At 41.0% G+C, this 16,128-nt stretch overlaps 1 protein-coding gene across 5 annotated transcripts in view; it reads left to right on the top strand.

Annotated features, from left to right (window-relative positions):
• RSF1 (remodeling and spacing factor 1) overlaps window positions 1–16,128 on the top strand; it is a 122,648-nt gene that overhangs the window by 41,056 nt on the left and 65,464 nt on the right. For all 5 annotated transcript variants that reach the window (XM_034759099.1, XM_034759102.1, XM_034759098.1 and 2 more), the window contains exons 2-5: window positions 3,371–3,462; window positions 8,519–8,611; window positions 9,942–10,147; window positions 13,842–13,996. In XM_034759099.1, coding sequence (XP_034614990.1) covers window positions 3,371–3,462; window positions 8,519–8,611; window positions 9,942–10,147; window positions 13,842–13,996 — 546 coding nt within the window. The remainder of the gene's footprint in view (window positions 1–3,370; window positions 3,463–8,518; window positions 8,612–9,941; window positions 10,148–13,841; window positions 13,997–16,128) is intronic.

Below are 16,128 nucleotides of genomic sequence, written 5' to 3' on the forward strand. Positions count from 1 at the left end.
TTCCTAGCTGAACCTTCCCATGGAGAGCTGTTTACAGACTGTGAGATTGCCAGAGGCTGGAGAGCCTGATTCAGCAAAATAGGGAGAGGAAGCCCAGGCTAGTGGAGCAGGCAGGCTCAGTGAAATCCCAGTACATCAGGTGGTGTCCCAGAAGGGGAGGGTCCAACCCGTCACAACCGCCTTTCTCCTTTTTATCAAAACTGGGAGCGTATAACCTCAGGCAGTTGGGTACTAGAGATGATCGTCAAGAGATATTCAATCCGTTTTACCTCCCTCTCCCCTACTCCCTCCCCGTCCCTCTTCGTGGATCTTTCTCACAAGCACCATGCAGAGCTCATTAGCACAGGTGACCATGGAGTCTTAGAATCGCAAAAGAGCTCCAGCATGGACCAAACGGGAGGTACTGCATCAGATTGCTGTATGGGGAGACGAATCAGTGTTATCCAAACTCCGTTTCGAAAGACGAAATGCTGGAATATTTGAAAAAATCTCCAAGGGCATGAAGGACGGAGGTTATAACAGGGACCCGCAGCAGTGCCACGTAAAGCCTACCAAAGAACCAGAGAGGCAAACGGCAAGTCCGGGTCAGAGCCCTAGACATGCCGCTTCTATGATGAGCTGCATGCCATTCTAGGGGGTGCCCCTACAACTACCGCACCCCTGTGCTTCCTCCTTCCCCACCCCTCCCAGGCTACCTTGGCAGGTATCCCCCCATTTGTGTGACGAATTAATAAAGAGTGCATGAATTTGAAACGATGACTTTATTGCCTCTGCAAGCGGAGATCAAAGGGGGGAGGGGAGGGCGGTTGGCTTACATAGAAGTAGAGTGAACCAAGGAGGCGGGTTTTCATCAAGGAGAAACAAACAGAACTTTCACACTGTAGCCTGGCCAGTCATGAAACTGGTTTTCAAAGCTTCTCTGATGTGCAGCGTGCCCTGCTGTGCTCTTGTAACCACTCTGGTGTCTGGCAGTGCGTAATCAGTGGCCAGGCGATTTGCCTCAACCTCCCACCCTGCCATGAACGTCTCCCCCTTACTCTCTGATATTATGGCGCACACAGCAAGCAGTAATAACGATGGGAATATTGGTTTCGGTGAGGTCTAACCGAGTCAGTAAATGCGCCAGCAGGCTTTTAAACGTCCAAAGGCATGTTCTACCACCATTATGCACTTGCTCAGCCTGTAGTTGAACTGCTCCTTACTACTGTCCAGGCTTCATGAGCCATGGGAGCAAGGGGTAGGCTGGGGTAGGTGTGACCGCACGGTGCTGCAGACTGGGAGAGCAGCCTGAGGCAGAAGTCTCCAGCTGGCATGATATTCCAGGCAGGACTGAATCTCCATTAGATGAAACTTAAAGAAGAGAATGACCTGGAGTCATTCCCATTTTTGTCCAGGCGCCCCCGACCAACCTCACCGAGGCTGGCCAGGAGCACCTATGTCTGCCTAGGCGCCCCTGACCAACCTAACTGAGGTCGGCCAGGAGCACCCACGGGACGACGATGACGGCTAGCAGTCATATTGTACCATCTGCCGGCGGCAAGGCAAGGGGATGCTGCTGTGTAGCACTGCAGTACCGCGTCTGCCAGCAGCACCCAGGAGACATACGGTGACAGTGAGCTGAGCGGGCTCCATGCTTGCTGTGGTATGTCGTCTGCACAGGTAACCCAGGAAAAAAGGCGAGAAACGATTTTTTGCCATTGCTTTCACGGAGGGAAGGAGGGGGCCCTGACGACATGTACCCAGAACCACCCGCGACAATGTTTTTGCCCCATCAGGCATTGGGAGCTCAACACAGAATTCCAATGGGCAGCGGAGACTGGGATAGCTACCACAGTGCAACGCTCCAAAAGTTGATGCTAGCCTCGGTACTGTCGGCGCACACCGCCGACTTAATGCGCTTAGTGGGGACACACACAATCGACTGTATCGAATCGATTTCTAAAAAATCGACTTGTATTAAATTGACCTGATTTCATAGTGTAGACATACCACTATTCCTCTACATCTCATACAGATCTAAGGGATCCCCAATATCTGTGCAATGGCTCTCTAGATGGATATCGGAATGCATTAACTACTGCTATTGCACGCATGACCTGCAGCCCCCTTTGAGAGCCTGAACACACTCTGTAAGTTCTCTGTCGACTTCTTTCCTTCCTCAATAAGGTTTCAATCACAGAAATATGCAGAGCAGCGACTTGGGCATCCACTCATACATTTGCCAAGCATTATGCATTCACTCGTGATTCAGCATCTGATGTGATACTTGGTTTGACCATATTATCATCAATATTGGACTCCACTCTGATGCCCCACCCTTCCAACAGGGACACTGCTATAAAGTCACCTAGAATGGAACACTCATAGAGACACTACTTGAAGAAGAAGAGGTGACTCACCTGGTGTTGTAACTGAGGTTCTTCAAGATGTGTCTCCCTATGGGTGCTCACACTAGGTGACTCTTATATATGAGTTCTGCAGTAAAGGAGGAACTGAGGGTGGTTTGCCCATACAGCACTAGACAGCGACAGAACATGGGGAGAGAGCATGTGTGGGCCAAACGGACACTGATACCAAAAATCTCCAATCTGAGGCGCAGGGATGTGAAGACCCCTAGAGTGGAGCACCCGTAGGGGGACACACATCTCAAAGAGCCTCAATTACCGCACAAGGCGAGGAACCTCTTCTGTAATGAGCAGCAAAGCAGTTTTTTGAGAGGTTTACTATTATTTCATCATCAACAATCATTAAGCTTTCAGCACAGCGTGGTTTAGAAATCCTAGGTCCTGTGCCACACTGCCCCAGCTGCAGTCAGCAGGGGCATGCAAGCTGGAATGCCCGCACTATCAAAGAGAGGGGGTGGAGGGCAGATTGTTCCCTTTGAGTGTTCAGAGTCTCAAGAACTTGGTGCCACCTCACTTGGTCCAAAATAGCTCACATTTGGTGACCTTCCAGGCATGCAGCAAAAGACACCTGTTTGATAGGCTTTTTGGAGAGGCTGTGTTTCTCACAATGATGAAAGAGTGGTAATTAGTTTCTGTAGGTGTCTAGCTGGCTCATTTCCTGTGAAATGATTACTTTAATGCTGCTGGGATATTGTTGTATTATCAATGATGTATTGGGGTACCTAAAGCCTTGGATAGATGTCTTTATTTTAAATCTAAATGCCAACCTATTTGATTTATTTAAGATCTTCCTTTGTTTTTAGTTGTGAAACTCTTGTTACATTGTTTTCAAGTTGTTACGCGCTTTTAAAAACTCTCAATGTATGGTTTTGTCTCAATACTTTTATAATATTTAGTATTAGGATATTTTTATGTTGGTTATTTTTAACTTTTGCTCTCCCTCTTCCCCCTTTTTAATACTGCAGTTCCAAAAGAGTTGGTAGAACTTCACTTGAAACTGATGAGGAAGATTGGGAAGTCTGTCACAGCAGACAGATGGGAAAAATACTTGATCAAGGTACAGTAAATTTCTGTTCTATTACTCTGAAAATGCTGGGATCTGATGAAATCTTATGTCAGAAATCCCTAGTATGAATTTTAGTGAGCCTAGAGCTGTAGCCAAAATCTGTGTGCATGCCCAGACCAGAGTTGCTTAAGGTTTTAGTTTAACTAACTTTCAGCCTGCCTGGGTATGCGCACAAATTTCTGAAACTAGATACCAACTTCTGCATGTAGAAGGTTGCAAACCTGCAAGCTCTATTACATGTGCAAGACAGGAGCAGATTGGACTATAAGAATTATAGTGGCCAGTCAAAGCAGCGAGATTTCCATATTAATGATAAACTACTGTATCAGTAATTCTAATATGATGTAAATCCCTGTATTATAGCTGACAACCATATAGAGATTTGTATACCGTATGTTTATTGATAAATAAGAATACTGTGATTATGCTATCAGAGTACCCAGAATTGAAAAACTGGGGAAAAAATTGCAGTTATGCATCAATAGTGGTAAACCATCCCTTTGCTCTGATGCCAAGTTGGTTCCATATTGGAATTATAAATCACTTATGTAATGTTACACATTTACAGAGCACCTGATAAGCAAATATAGGACATAGTCCTTGCTCCAGGGAATTTGCAGAGACTGAAAGGTCCATGTTTTATTAATAAAGCACTGTGCTAATCAGGAATAATTCAAATTGAACTTTGGTTATTCCTGTTATTTTAGTTGTTTGGTTGGCTGTCACTGAGCACTTTGTTTCAGAGGGGTAGCCGTTTTAGTCTCTATCAGCAAAAACAATGAGGAGTCCTTTTGGCACCTTAGAGACTAACACATTTATTTGGGCATAAGCTTTTGTGGGATATAACCCACTTCATCAGATGCATGGAGTGAAAAAAAATAGGCAGGTGTAAATACACAGCACATGAAAAGATGGGAGTTGCGTTACTAAGTGGGGGGTCAGTGCTAACGAGGCCAATTCAATTAGGGTGAATGTGGCCCATTCCCAACATTTGACAAGAAGGTGTGAGTATCAACAGAGGGAAAATTATTTTTTGTAGTGACCCAGCCACTCCCAGTCTTTATTCAGGCCTAATTTGATGGTGTCAAAGTTGCAAATTAATTCCAGTTCTGTAGTTTCTCGTTGAAGTCTGTTTTTGAAGCCTTTTGTTGAAGAATGGTGATTTTAAAGTCTGTTATTGAGCGTCCAGGGAGATTGATGTCCTCTCCTACTGGTTTTTGAATGTTACAATTCTTGATGTCTGATTTGTGTCCATTCTTTTGCGTAGAGACTGTCACGTTTGGCCAATGTACATGGCAGAGGGGCATTGCTGGCACATGATGGCATATATCACATCGGTAGATTGGGGGGCTGTCTGTAAGCGAGGACTTGCCTGTCTCCCAAGGTCTGAGCGAGTGAGGGATTGTCCATCAGGATAGGTTGTAGATCCTTGATGTTGCGCTGGAAAAGTTTTAGTAGGGGGCTATAGGTGATGGCTAGTGGCGTTCTGTTACTTTTTTTGTTGGGCCTGTCCTGTAGTAGGTGACTTCTGGGTACCCTTCTGGCTCTGTCAATCTGTTTCTTCACTTCCCCAGGTGGGTATTGTAGTTTTAAGAATGCTTGATAGAGATCCTGTAGGTGTTTGTCTCTGTCTGAGGGATTGGCGTAAATGCAATAATATCTGAGGGCTTGGCTGTAGACAATGGATTGTGTGATGTGATCTGGATGAAAACTGGAGGCACGTAGTTAAGTATAGTGGTCAGTATCCATCGCTTATTTGCACTATAGTGTCCAGGAAGTGAATCTCTTGTGTGGACTGGTCCAAGTTGAGGTTGATGGTGGGGTGGAAATTGTTGAAATCCTGGTGGAATTCCTCAAGAGCCTCCTTCCCAGGAGTCCAGATGATGATGTCATCAATGTGGTGCAAGTAGGGCAGGGGTGCTAGGGGACGAGAGCTAAAGAAGCGCTGTTCTAAGTCAGCCATAAAAATGTTGCCATACTGTGGGGCCATGCGCATACCCATAGCAGTGCCGCTGACTTGAACATATAAATCATCCCCAAATCTGTCTGGGTGAGGATAAAGTCACAAAGCTCAGCCACTAGGTTTGCTGTGATATTATTGGGGATACTGTTCCTGACGGCTTGTAGTCCATCTTTGTGTGGAATGTTTGTGTAGAGGGCTTCTGCATCCATAGTGGCTAAGATGGTGTTTTCTGGAAGATCATCAATGGATTATAGTTTCCTCAAGAAGTCAGTGGTGTATCGAAGATAGCTGGGACTGCTGGTAGCATAGGGTCTGAGGAGAGAGTCCACATAGCCAGGCAATCCTGCTTTGTTCACTTTACACGTCTGGATTCCTGTAACAAGCAACAGTAATTAAATCAGGAGAAGAACAGAGCTTGCATTGCAACACCAGGCACAGCGTCCAATCATAAGGCCTGCTTTTTAAGCTTGCATTGCAACTTTAAAGTGGCTGCAGCTCTTAGCATGCTTTATTTTTCAATTTTGCTGAAATTTTGAATATATAACACTTTACCCGTAGACCACAAATTACTGAGTGGTATGCAGGAGAGGACCAGCTTTTTGTGGTAGGGAACCAGTGTAGGGTGTGGCAGATGGGTGATTCTTTTGTCCCCCTTGCTAACAGTGATCTGTTCAAACAGAAGTAATTGGGACATATACTGAAGAGAAGATACTTGGTGTGCTTCTGGAATCTCATTATTGTCTTTTATGCAGGGCTCTTATGTGGTTATACAGAAGGTTCTGGCTTAGGCAAAGACGCATTGTTTGTCCTCAGATATAGACCGCTTAGCCCTTTTGGGAAGTGAACAGTCTAATTAATGCAGACTGTTTTGTCCCATGAGTGCTTTCTTCATTTGATCACTCTCAAAAGTTTTTTACATTCTTATGCAGTTAAGATTTATTGGCTTTGGACTAGTCTCTCTAGACCCTTCAACTGTGAAATCTACAGATTCCCAATAGACTCCTTCCGCTAGCGCTGGTTTAGGGTCCAGATGTCTGTGGTCTTCTGAGACTCACCAGCTGTGTTTTTGATTCCTGCCTATGTTTGTTGCTTAAAGCAAGCAATTTGACCATGGTGCCAGTAAGTAGCACTCAGATGCCAGTGTAAGTGCTTTAAGAAGTATTTTGGAGAGACACACATCAGCACCCGTTTTACAGATTGGTAGGTTATGGTCATACTTTCATGTGCAGAAATCAGCTGCTTCCTCAAACCAACTCCTGTTGCTGAAGTGCTTGCCAGTTTCAAACTTCCCCTTTTGAAAAGGCAATGGTTCTAGCATTCCAGATGTGCTTAAACTTATGACCTCTGTCATAAGGCTTCAGACTGAGTTCTAGCTTTCTTCGGAGTTGAGACTGCATTTATCAGGATTAAGAATAATCTGCTGGTTTTAGTTTATGGAAACTTGGTCATTGTGGTCATGACAAATGGTTTCAACAGTTCTGATGCCACTGAGTTGTTGCTTGGGCAATTAAAAGACATTTCCAGTGTTTCTGAAACTTCCCTCCATTGGTTTGAGTGATACATAGAACACAGGAGTTGGTCATTGATGTTTGACGTGTCTTCTCCAATGTTTTTGATATGCAGCATCCCCCAATGATCTCCATGTTTAGAATGTTGAATACAAGAGCTAAAGTAGAATGTCATCAGTTTGTTGGCAATAAACAGTTGTATCTGTTGTTCTAAGTTTTGGCCTGTGCATTGGAAGAATGGACAACATAGCTTGTCGTCAAAACAGGAAAACTTGCTGCTGAGCAGAAGTCATTTTTAGGAGATGGTACTCTTCTTTTGTTACCACTTTCTGAAGCAACTCATTCAGCGTTAGCGAGTGAAGTTTGGCCTCACTTTCAGCCATGCTGCTCTATCGAAAACTACATGCTGGATATGGTTTAGAGGCTTACTTTGCCCTGGGTACACTTTCTATTTAACAATAACATCTTGATCAGGAAGACTGATAAAACCCTTAATGCTTTCAAGAGGACTTCTGTTGCTTGCAATTTGTTTAGGATGCAGCAGCACTTTGGGCCACTGATTTAAGCATCCATGGTACAACAGTGCCACTTTAAAAACAAACAAACAATCCTCAACATTGTAGTCTCTGGGTATATTTCAGACTACCTTGAGCCTTGTTCTAGTGGACACTTGTACTTAGATACCCCACACCAACTAGGGATCCCACTATTGTGTCTTAAATATGTAAGCAGCCACTAGTGCCTTTGCTATTATGGGTCCTAGGATGTGAAATTTGCTCCCTCATGACAATTATTTTGACCCTCTCACTTTAAAAATAAATAAATAAATAATCTAAAACTTCTTATCCCAACCCTTTTTTCCCACTTTTGATCCCATATATTCATTCACCACCACCACCCGCTTTCTGTGGCCCGTTTAGTAGGTGTTGTTTATATTTTTAAAGGCTCCAGTCCAAGCCACAATGTTTACACTGCTGTTTTTGGCCGTGTAGCATGAGCCCCACAAGCCTGAGTCTGTAGACCCAGGCTCCGAGACTTGCTGCCACGGGTTTTAAAACACAGTGTAGACGTACCCTGTTAAGTGCTGTACAGACATGTAAGAAGCAGTCTCTGCTCCATAGTACTTGTAGTCTAAATAGACATGACAGACAAAGGGAGATGGGAAAAGAAATGGATGCACAGAGGTGAAGTAACTTGCCCAAGGTCACATAGCAAGTCAATGACAGAGTTAGTTCTATTCCTAATAGAACCTGGGTCTCCTGACTCCCAGTCTGGTGCCCTAGCTGTAGATCGTGCTGTCTCTTAAGAGTTGCTCAGAGCTAGGAAAATGGAGGCAATAGGCAAGATCCTGATGATACGCTCTTTCAGGACTTAGTGGTGACATGCCCAGTGCTTGCCCATCTTCACCTGGCTTTATCTCTGATTTTTGTCTATGGCTTTTTTGCTTACAGAAGTTGCACTGTTCGTAGATAAAAGTAAACATTGGTATTGCAACAAAATACTCTTCCTCTGTAGAGGTTTCAAGTTACATTCATCCACTAATACTAGTTAATTTAATATTTTGTTTATCTGACAGATATGCCAAGAGTTCAACAGTACTTGGGCATGGGAGATGGAGAAGAAAGGATACCTGGAAACGAGTGTTGAATGCAAATTGGGAATTCTGAAGGTAATGTATTTACTATTTTTTGAAAATGACCCTTTGAAAACTTATAAATTGCAGTAATTAAATGTATTCAATTTGGAGCTGATGTCAGAGCTTGTAACAAACAAATATCACCAATCATAGTTGCTGATGGTCTTGTTAATGGGGATAAGCCTCAACTAAATATGGTGTTTTCTATTTATTTTCATACTTTACATGTTCGCACTGAAATATATTTGTAGTTACTGTTCTGCCCTTGGAAGGTGTTTACGCATAGATTCATAGATTCTAGGACTGGAAGGAACCTCGAGAGGTCATCGAGTCCAGTCCCCTGCCCTCATGGCAGGACCAAATACTGTCTAGACCATCCCAGCATGCAGTATTCTTTTTTATGTGCATGAGCTAGTAATGAAACAATTTTATCTTAAGTGCAAAGGTGAGAGATGGGGCTCATCTTCAACTTTTCAGCTCATGAGAATGAGGCAGGAGTAATGAGCCTCATGTGTGATGGCTTAAATTACATGGAGTTTTACTGTAGACTAATATACTAAATAAATAATATCCACTGTTTAGCTAGGCCATTCTCAAAAGGAAGCTTCCCATGTACGTTGCTTTCAGATGTATATAAAATACAGAGGTTAGAATTTCAATAGCTACTTTTAAAAGAGGAAATAGAAACACCACACTGTGCATGTATGCTTTGGTGGTGGCTTGCTTTCATCCTGTTGTAGTAGCTGTTGGAGCGTTTACTACAGTAGAACCTCAGCCTTGCGAACAGCAGAGTTATGAACTGACCAGTTAACCACACACCTCCTTTGGAATTGGAAGTACACAATCAGACAGCAGCAGAGACAAAAAAGAAAGAAAGCAAACACAGTACAGTACTGTGTTAAATGTAAACTACAAAAAAACAAACAAACCTGGAAAGCAGCATTTTTCTTCTGCGTAGTAAAGTTTCAAAGCTGTATTAAGACAATGTTCAGTTGTAAACTTTTGAAAGAAGAACCATACATTTTGTTCAGAGTTACGAACAACCTCCATTCCCGAGGTGTTCGTAACTCTGAGGTTATACTGTACAGTAAAGATGCCTTCATTCTCCTCTGTTTAAAGTTTACTCTTGAACAGATTTAACACCATTCTAAATGGCCACTAACAAGAAATTAAAAACTAATCTTTGATTTACCAAAAGAGTATAATCTGGAGAGGCCTATGCATTGGATCCTCTTCTCTCTAGTTAAGTCACAAAGCCAATAAAGGCAGGTTTAAAAAGAGAACCCAAAACACACAAATAAGGTTTTTTTGGTCGTATCTTGGTGTTTTAAAAAAAATCTTTCTACATTGCAATTTTTTTCAGTACCTCTGTGAGTGTCAGTTTGATGACAATCTAAAATTTAAGAATATCATTAATGAAGAGGATGCTGATGCTATGCGTCTCCAGCCAATTGGTCGAGACAAGGATGGTCTAATGTATTGGTACCAGCTGGATCAAGAACATAATGTGAGAATGTACGTAGAAGAACAGGATGACCAGGATGGATCTTCTTGGAAATGCATAGTCAGGTAATTTTGTTCTTTATTTTCTTGTTTATAACTGCAAATTTTAAATCTGATTATCTGTTTCTATGAAGTTCAGATGTTGAATTCAATAAGTATCCTCTTTTCAGAGAGCAGTATTCCTGTCAATTTAATTATCTGTCTTCAGACATACACAGTAGGGAAAAGCACATGCACAACTATGATTTATGAAAAAAACGGCTTGCTGGTTTGTAGGATAATAGCCAATGCATATTTCATTTTATGGTTTATAAGAGAAACACCATGTAGAGTTTAAAGATCACGGTGGATATATGGCAGTAGGATCAGGAGGAGAATTGTGCCCTCTGGAGAATGGTCCCACTACGTCCTGACAATGTGCTAGTGAGGTAAATAGAAAGGAGCATGAACTCTGCCAAATTAAGTGTAAAAATGTAATAAGAAAAGCCAAAGAGGAGTTTGAAGAATGGCTAGTCAAAAACTCAAAAGGTAATAACAAAATGTTTTTTAAGTACATCAGAAGCAGGAAACCTGCTAAACAACCAGTGGGGCCTCTGAATGATCGAGATACAAAAGGAGCGCTTAAAGACAATAAAATCTTGTCGGAGAAACTAAATGGATTCTTTGCTTCAGTCTTCACGGCTGAGGATGTTAGGGAGATTCCCAAACCTGAGCCGGCTTTTGTAGGTGACAAATCTGAGGAACTGTCACAGATTAAAGTGTCACTAGAGGAGGTTTTGGAATTAATTGATAAACTTAACATTAACAAGTCACCGGGACAAGATGGTATTCACCCAAGAGTTCTGAAAGAACTCAAATGTGAAGTTGCGGAACTATTAACTAGGGTTTGTAACGTGTCCTTTAAATCGGCTTCTGTACCCAGTGACTGGAAGATAGCTAATGTAACGCCAATATTTAAAAAGGGCTCTAGAGGTGATCCCAGCAATTACAGACCAGTAAGTCTAACGTCAGTACCGGTCAAATTAGTTGAAACAATAGTAAAGAATAAAATTGTCAGACACATAGAAGAACATAAATTGTTGAGCAAAAGTCAATATGGTTTCTGTAAAGGGAAAACGTGTCTTACTAATCTATTAAACTTCTTTGAAGGGGTCCACAAACATGTGGACAAGGGGGATTCAGTGGACATAGTATACTTAGATTTCCAGAAAGTCTTTGAAAAGGTCCCTCACTAAAGGCTCTTATGTAAATTAAGTTGTCATGGGATAAAAGGGAAGGTCCTTTCATGGATTGAGAACTGGTTAAAAGACAGGGAACAAAGGGTAGAAATAAATGGTAAATTCTCGGAATGGAGAGGGGTAACTAGTGGTGTTCCCCAAGGGTCAGTCCTAGGACCAATCCTATTGAACACATTCATAAATGATCTGGAGAAAGGGGTAAAAAGTCAGGTGGCAAAGTTTGCAGATGATACTAAACTGCTCAAGATAGTTAAGACCAAAGCAGACTGTGAAGAACTTCAAAAAGATCTCACAAAACTAAGTGATTGGGCAACAAAATGGCAAATGAAATTTAATGTGGATAAATGTAAAGTAATGCACATTGGAAAAAATAACCCCAACTATACATACAATATGATGGGGAGCTAATTTAGCTACAGCGAATCAGGAAAAAGATCTTGGAGTCATCATGAATAGTTCTCTGAAGACGTCCACACAGTGTGCAGCGGCAGTCAAAAAAGCAAACAGGATGTTAGGAATCATTAAAAACGGGATAGAGAATAAGAAGGAGAATATATTATTGCCCTTATATAAATCGATGATACACCCACATCTTGAATATTGCGTACAGACGTGGTCTCCTCATCTCAAAAAAGATATATACTGGCACTAGAAAAGGTTCAGAGAAGGCCAACTAAAATGATTAGGGGTTTGGAACGGGTCCCATATGAGGAGAGATTGAAGAGGCTAGGACTTTTCAGCTTGGAAAAGAGGAGACTAAGGGAGGGGACATGATAGAGGTACATAAGATCATGAGTGATGTGGAGTAAGTAAATCTACTTACTCCACATAATACAAGAACTAGGGGCCACCAAATGAAATTAATGGACAGCAGGTTTATAACAAATAAAAGGAAGTTCTTCACACAGCGCATAGTCAACTTGTGAAATTCCTTGCCTGAGGAGGTTGTGAAGGCTAGGACTATAACAGGGTTTAAAAGAGAATGTGATAAATTCATGGAGGGTAAGTCCATTAATGGCTATTAGCCAGGATGGGTAAGGAATGGTGTCCCTAGCCTCTGTTTGTCAGAGGGTGGAGATGGATAGCAGGAGAGAGATGACTTGATCATTACCTGTTAGGTTCATTCCCTCTGGGGCACCTGGCATTGACCACTGTTGGCAGACAGGATACTGGGCTAGATGGACCTTTGGTCTGACCCAGCACGGCCGTTCTTATGTTCTAGGGAACATGGAGGAAGACTGTGTTAATTCTCTAACCTCTTATGCTATCAGTCACAAATTAGTAATGGACAACTTTATGCTCTCATTAGAATTGCAGGGTTGAGTTCTAGGCTCATAGAATGCAAAATAATTACTTAATCTAGTACAGGAAGCCAAACACAAGAACCTTCTGAAGTAGAACTCAGATCCTGGATGACTAATGATTGAGTTACAGTGTGCTAGTAACTGCTGAAATGCAGGGGCTCACTGCTCCTCTGAGTTTCAGTGAGCTCCGGCAGTTTAGCCTGGTGACCTTTTCTTGATTTTTCTATACTCAAATTAATTCCTTTCATCATTCTTATTAAAATGAAGGAAAGTGTTTTTGTACTATGTAAATATTTCATTTTCTAACATGTGTACTGTGGCATATTTTCCAAGGAAGAGTCTTTAATTTTGAATTTATTTATGTAAAATTTTCAAATGACTGATTTTTAATATAGTCTCATATAGAACCTTTATTTTTAAAAAATCTAGTCAATTCCAAATGTGTTTAAAGCTGGACTCTGATCAAAAGAGAATCGGCATTGAGTAAAATGGTAAACAAACATGGTGAAAGAGATCTCATAAATGCCAAATACCGTCTATAATTTAAATGGTGTGTGTGTGTGTATATATATATATAGCTATAGCTTTAGCAATTAGTTGTTGAACAAAAAGTTTAAACTGCAAAGTCAATTCTCAGTGGGTTACATAACATTACCACTTAAGGAGATTTTAGTAACTGCTTTTCCCTCCATAATCTCTGCATCAGTATAATTAATTTTAAATGTTCAAATTTTCTAGCCTTCTGTGTATTGTTTAGGGTGGGATTTTTGAAAGTATTTAAGTGCTTTTTAAAAATCCACTTTTAAATAATATAATTGCTCTTCTGTTTCATGAGTGCTGCACTACAAGGCCTTTCAATGAGGGAATCTGATAATTGCTAAGGAAAACAAATGGGCACTGATGATAATAGATTAATAATTACAAAACTAATGAACAATAGATGCTCAGATCCAAAGCAGGATGTCTGGAGCTTATGGGTTGTTGAGGCCACTCAGAAGGGTCAGCAAGGTAGTTTTAGTTTTACTACAGATAAAATGGCAAGTCATTTAATCACTAAACGATGGCTATTCTGATTGGACAAAGCCAATCCACTGGTCTTCTAGTTTGTAATGCAGCATTCATTTAAGCAGGTGATGTGTTTTGTTTTAGATGGATGGCTTTGGGGAGAGCCAGTAAAGAGCTTTATCAGACAACTTATTTCTTTTCTTTGTCATCCAGAAACCGAAATGAGCTAGCTGAGACGCTTGAGCTTTTGAAAGCACAAATCGATCCTGCACTGTTGAAAAAGAACAACCAGCAGGACAGCTCATCACGTGAAAGCCCTAGCATAGAAGATGAAGATAGCAAAAAGGAGGAAGAAATATCTCCACCAGGTTTTCTACCCTCTTTTTTACCAAGCTTTAGACATTGTGCTGCATCATATCAAAATGTTAAACTTCCTGAAAAACGAGAGGATTAGAATAGGCCTGGGTTTTTTTGTTTTTTTGTTTTTATTTTCTAAGCTAAAATTCTCTGATCCATGTATCAAGGATACATTTTAAACCTTTTCACACATTTTAAAATTCAAAATAATTTGGGTGTGTACTCAGTTTACTTAAAAAAAAAAAAAAAAAAAAAAAAAAAAAAAAATCCCAACAAATTACATATACAACTTTCCATTCTTTAAAAAAAATGTAACTTTTGTTTTTGTGGTATTTTGTGTAACACCATTGACACTTGACATTTGCTTTCCTATCCCTTATCTTTCTTTCATTTGTCATGCATTAGGTTTCTACCCAGCCTCACGTTTCTAATGGACATGAAACTCCTTCCACCCCCCAAATTTGTGTAGTGGCATAATTGATGTCAAACACCACACCCATAGTTGTGTTGACATTGGCTTTGGCTTTGGCTTTGTATCACAAAATACGGATTTTTCTTCACTTTAGTAACCTATGCTTTAAAATCAAGAGCAACACATGAGTTCAAGATAGTTTTAAATTGTTGGATTTAAGTACAGTATTGTCAGGTAGCTTAATAATCCCAATGAAGATCTGTGATGAGCTTTGTTTGATAACAAGCCCTTAACTGTGCACATTTTATTTTTCTCACCAGTGAAGAAACATTACTTCATTCCTTACTGCTTTGACACTGCATATTTCTGATATGTTGCCTAACTTATTTGATGTGTTGGGTTTTTAATAGGAATCAGTTAATGTTAAATGCTTCTCCTTATAGTAAAAGACCTAATTTTTCAGGTTCAAAGCAATTAAAGGCCTGTCTCCCCTGGGGAATCTGGTTTTAAAATTGGTTTGCATTTTTGGGGGGAAATTTCCACAATGGGGACAAGGCTTTCAGGATCACATTGTGCCCTCTGTTACACCCAGGCCAATCGTATTAAAGATAGTGAGTGTTATAGGTGTAACTGTGGGCAGAATTTGGCCCAGAGTTCTGGCCTACAAGAGGAAGTATTGTTATTTCATTGACATGCGATGGATGTTCTTCCAAAGAATTGGTGAAGGGAAGAAGCAATTAATACAATGATATAATATTGTGTGGTGCTGTAGAAACAGTGCAGAAATCTTATTGTACAATTAACTGTATCATTGCTAATATCAATAATTAATGCAGAGTATGATCTGTATTGGCTGATATAAGTTTAATATAACTAAGATATTTGACAATGGCTAAAGTTGCAATTACATTGCAAATAAGTGATGATCAAATCTCCCCAATACTACAGTGTTAATTTCAAGCAATGGTCTTGAAATTGGTTCAGTAAAAACTGGTCAGACCAGTTTAAGCTACCTAAACTCAGGGTTATGCTTTGGCTCTAACTGATTGATTTAAAAGTCTATTTAGCTGAACCAGTTTTAAAACAGTTCTCCAGCATAGACAAGCCAATCATGAGACAAGACAGCACAGTACACCAATCCATCAAAGTTCACTAATGTCACTATTCATGTTGGGCTAGCATCTGATATGCATTGCTTGTAGAATTTCTAGTGCTAGACAATGGGGTTGTGTCTATACCAGACAATGGAATTACTTGTAGCTGGTTTAGGTACAAAGAGTTCAGCACTTAAACCATTCCAGTTGCACAGCCCTCTGGTACCTATTGCACAATCCAAGTAATACTTTCAGAAACCGTATGTTCTGGGAGATCGTGAAATAACACCCTACCCCGGAATGTACTGTTTGTTTGTCCACATCTACACCGGCACTAAATTATTCCATACTAAAACAGTTTAAACTGAACCACTTCTTAAATCTGCTGAAAGTCTACTCTACTCAAATGATGTTTTGAGAGCTTGTAAACAGCTAAAGCCCTCTTTGAGAGTGGATGTGAATGTTTTGATGTAGGGAACTAAATCAGTTCTTAGAATGGGGAATTTGTCTAGCATAGACAAGGATTAGAACGGCTGCTGCCCTCTAATGCTAGAAGCTTGAGGGAGAGGCATAGCCAAGGGAAAAGCGTTGCAAAAGAAAGAGGTCGGAGACAAGGGAAGAGGAAGCGGGAAAAGAG

Source organism: Trachemys scripta, chromosome 1 (genome assembly GCF_013100865.1).
Source record: "Trachemys scripta elegans isolate TJP31775 chromosome 1, CAS_Tse_1.0, whole genome shotgun sequence".
NCBI lineage: Eukaryota > Metazoa > Chordata > Testudines > Emydidae > Trachemys > Trachemys scripta.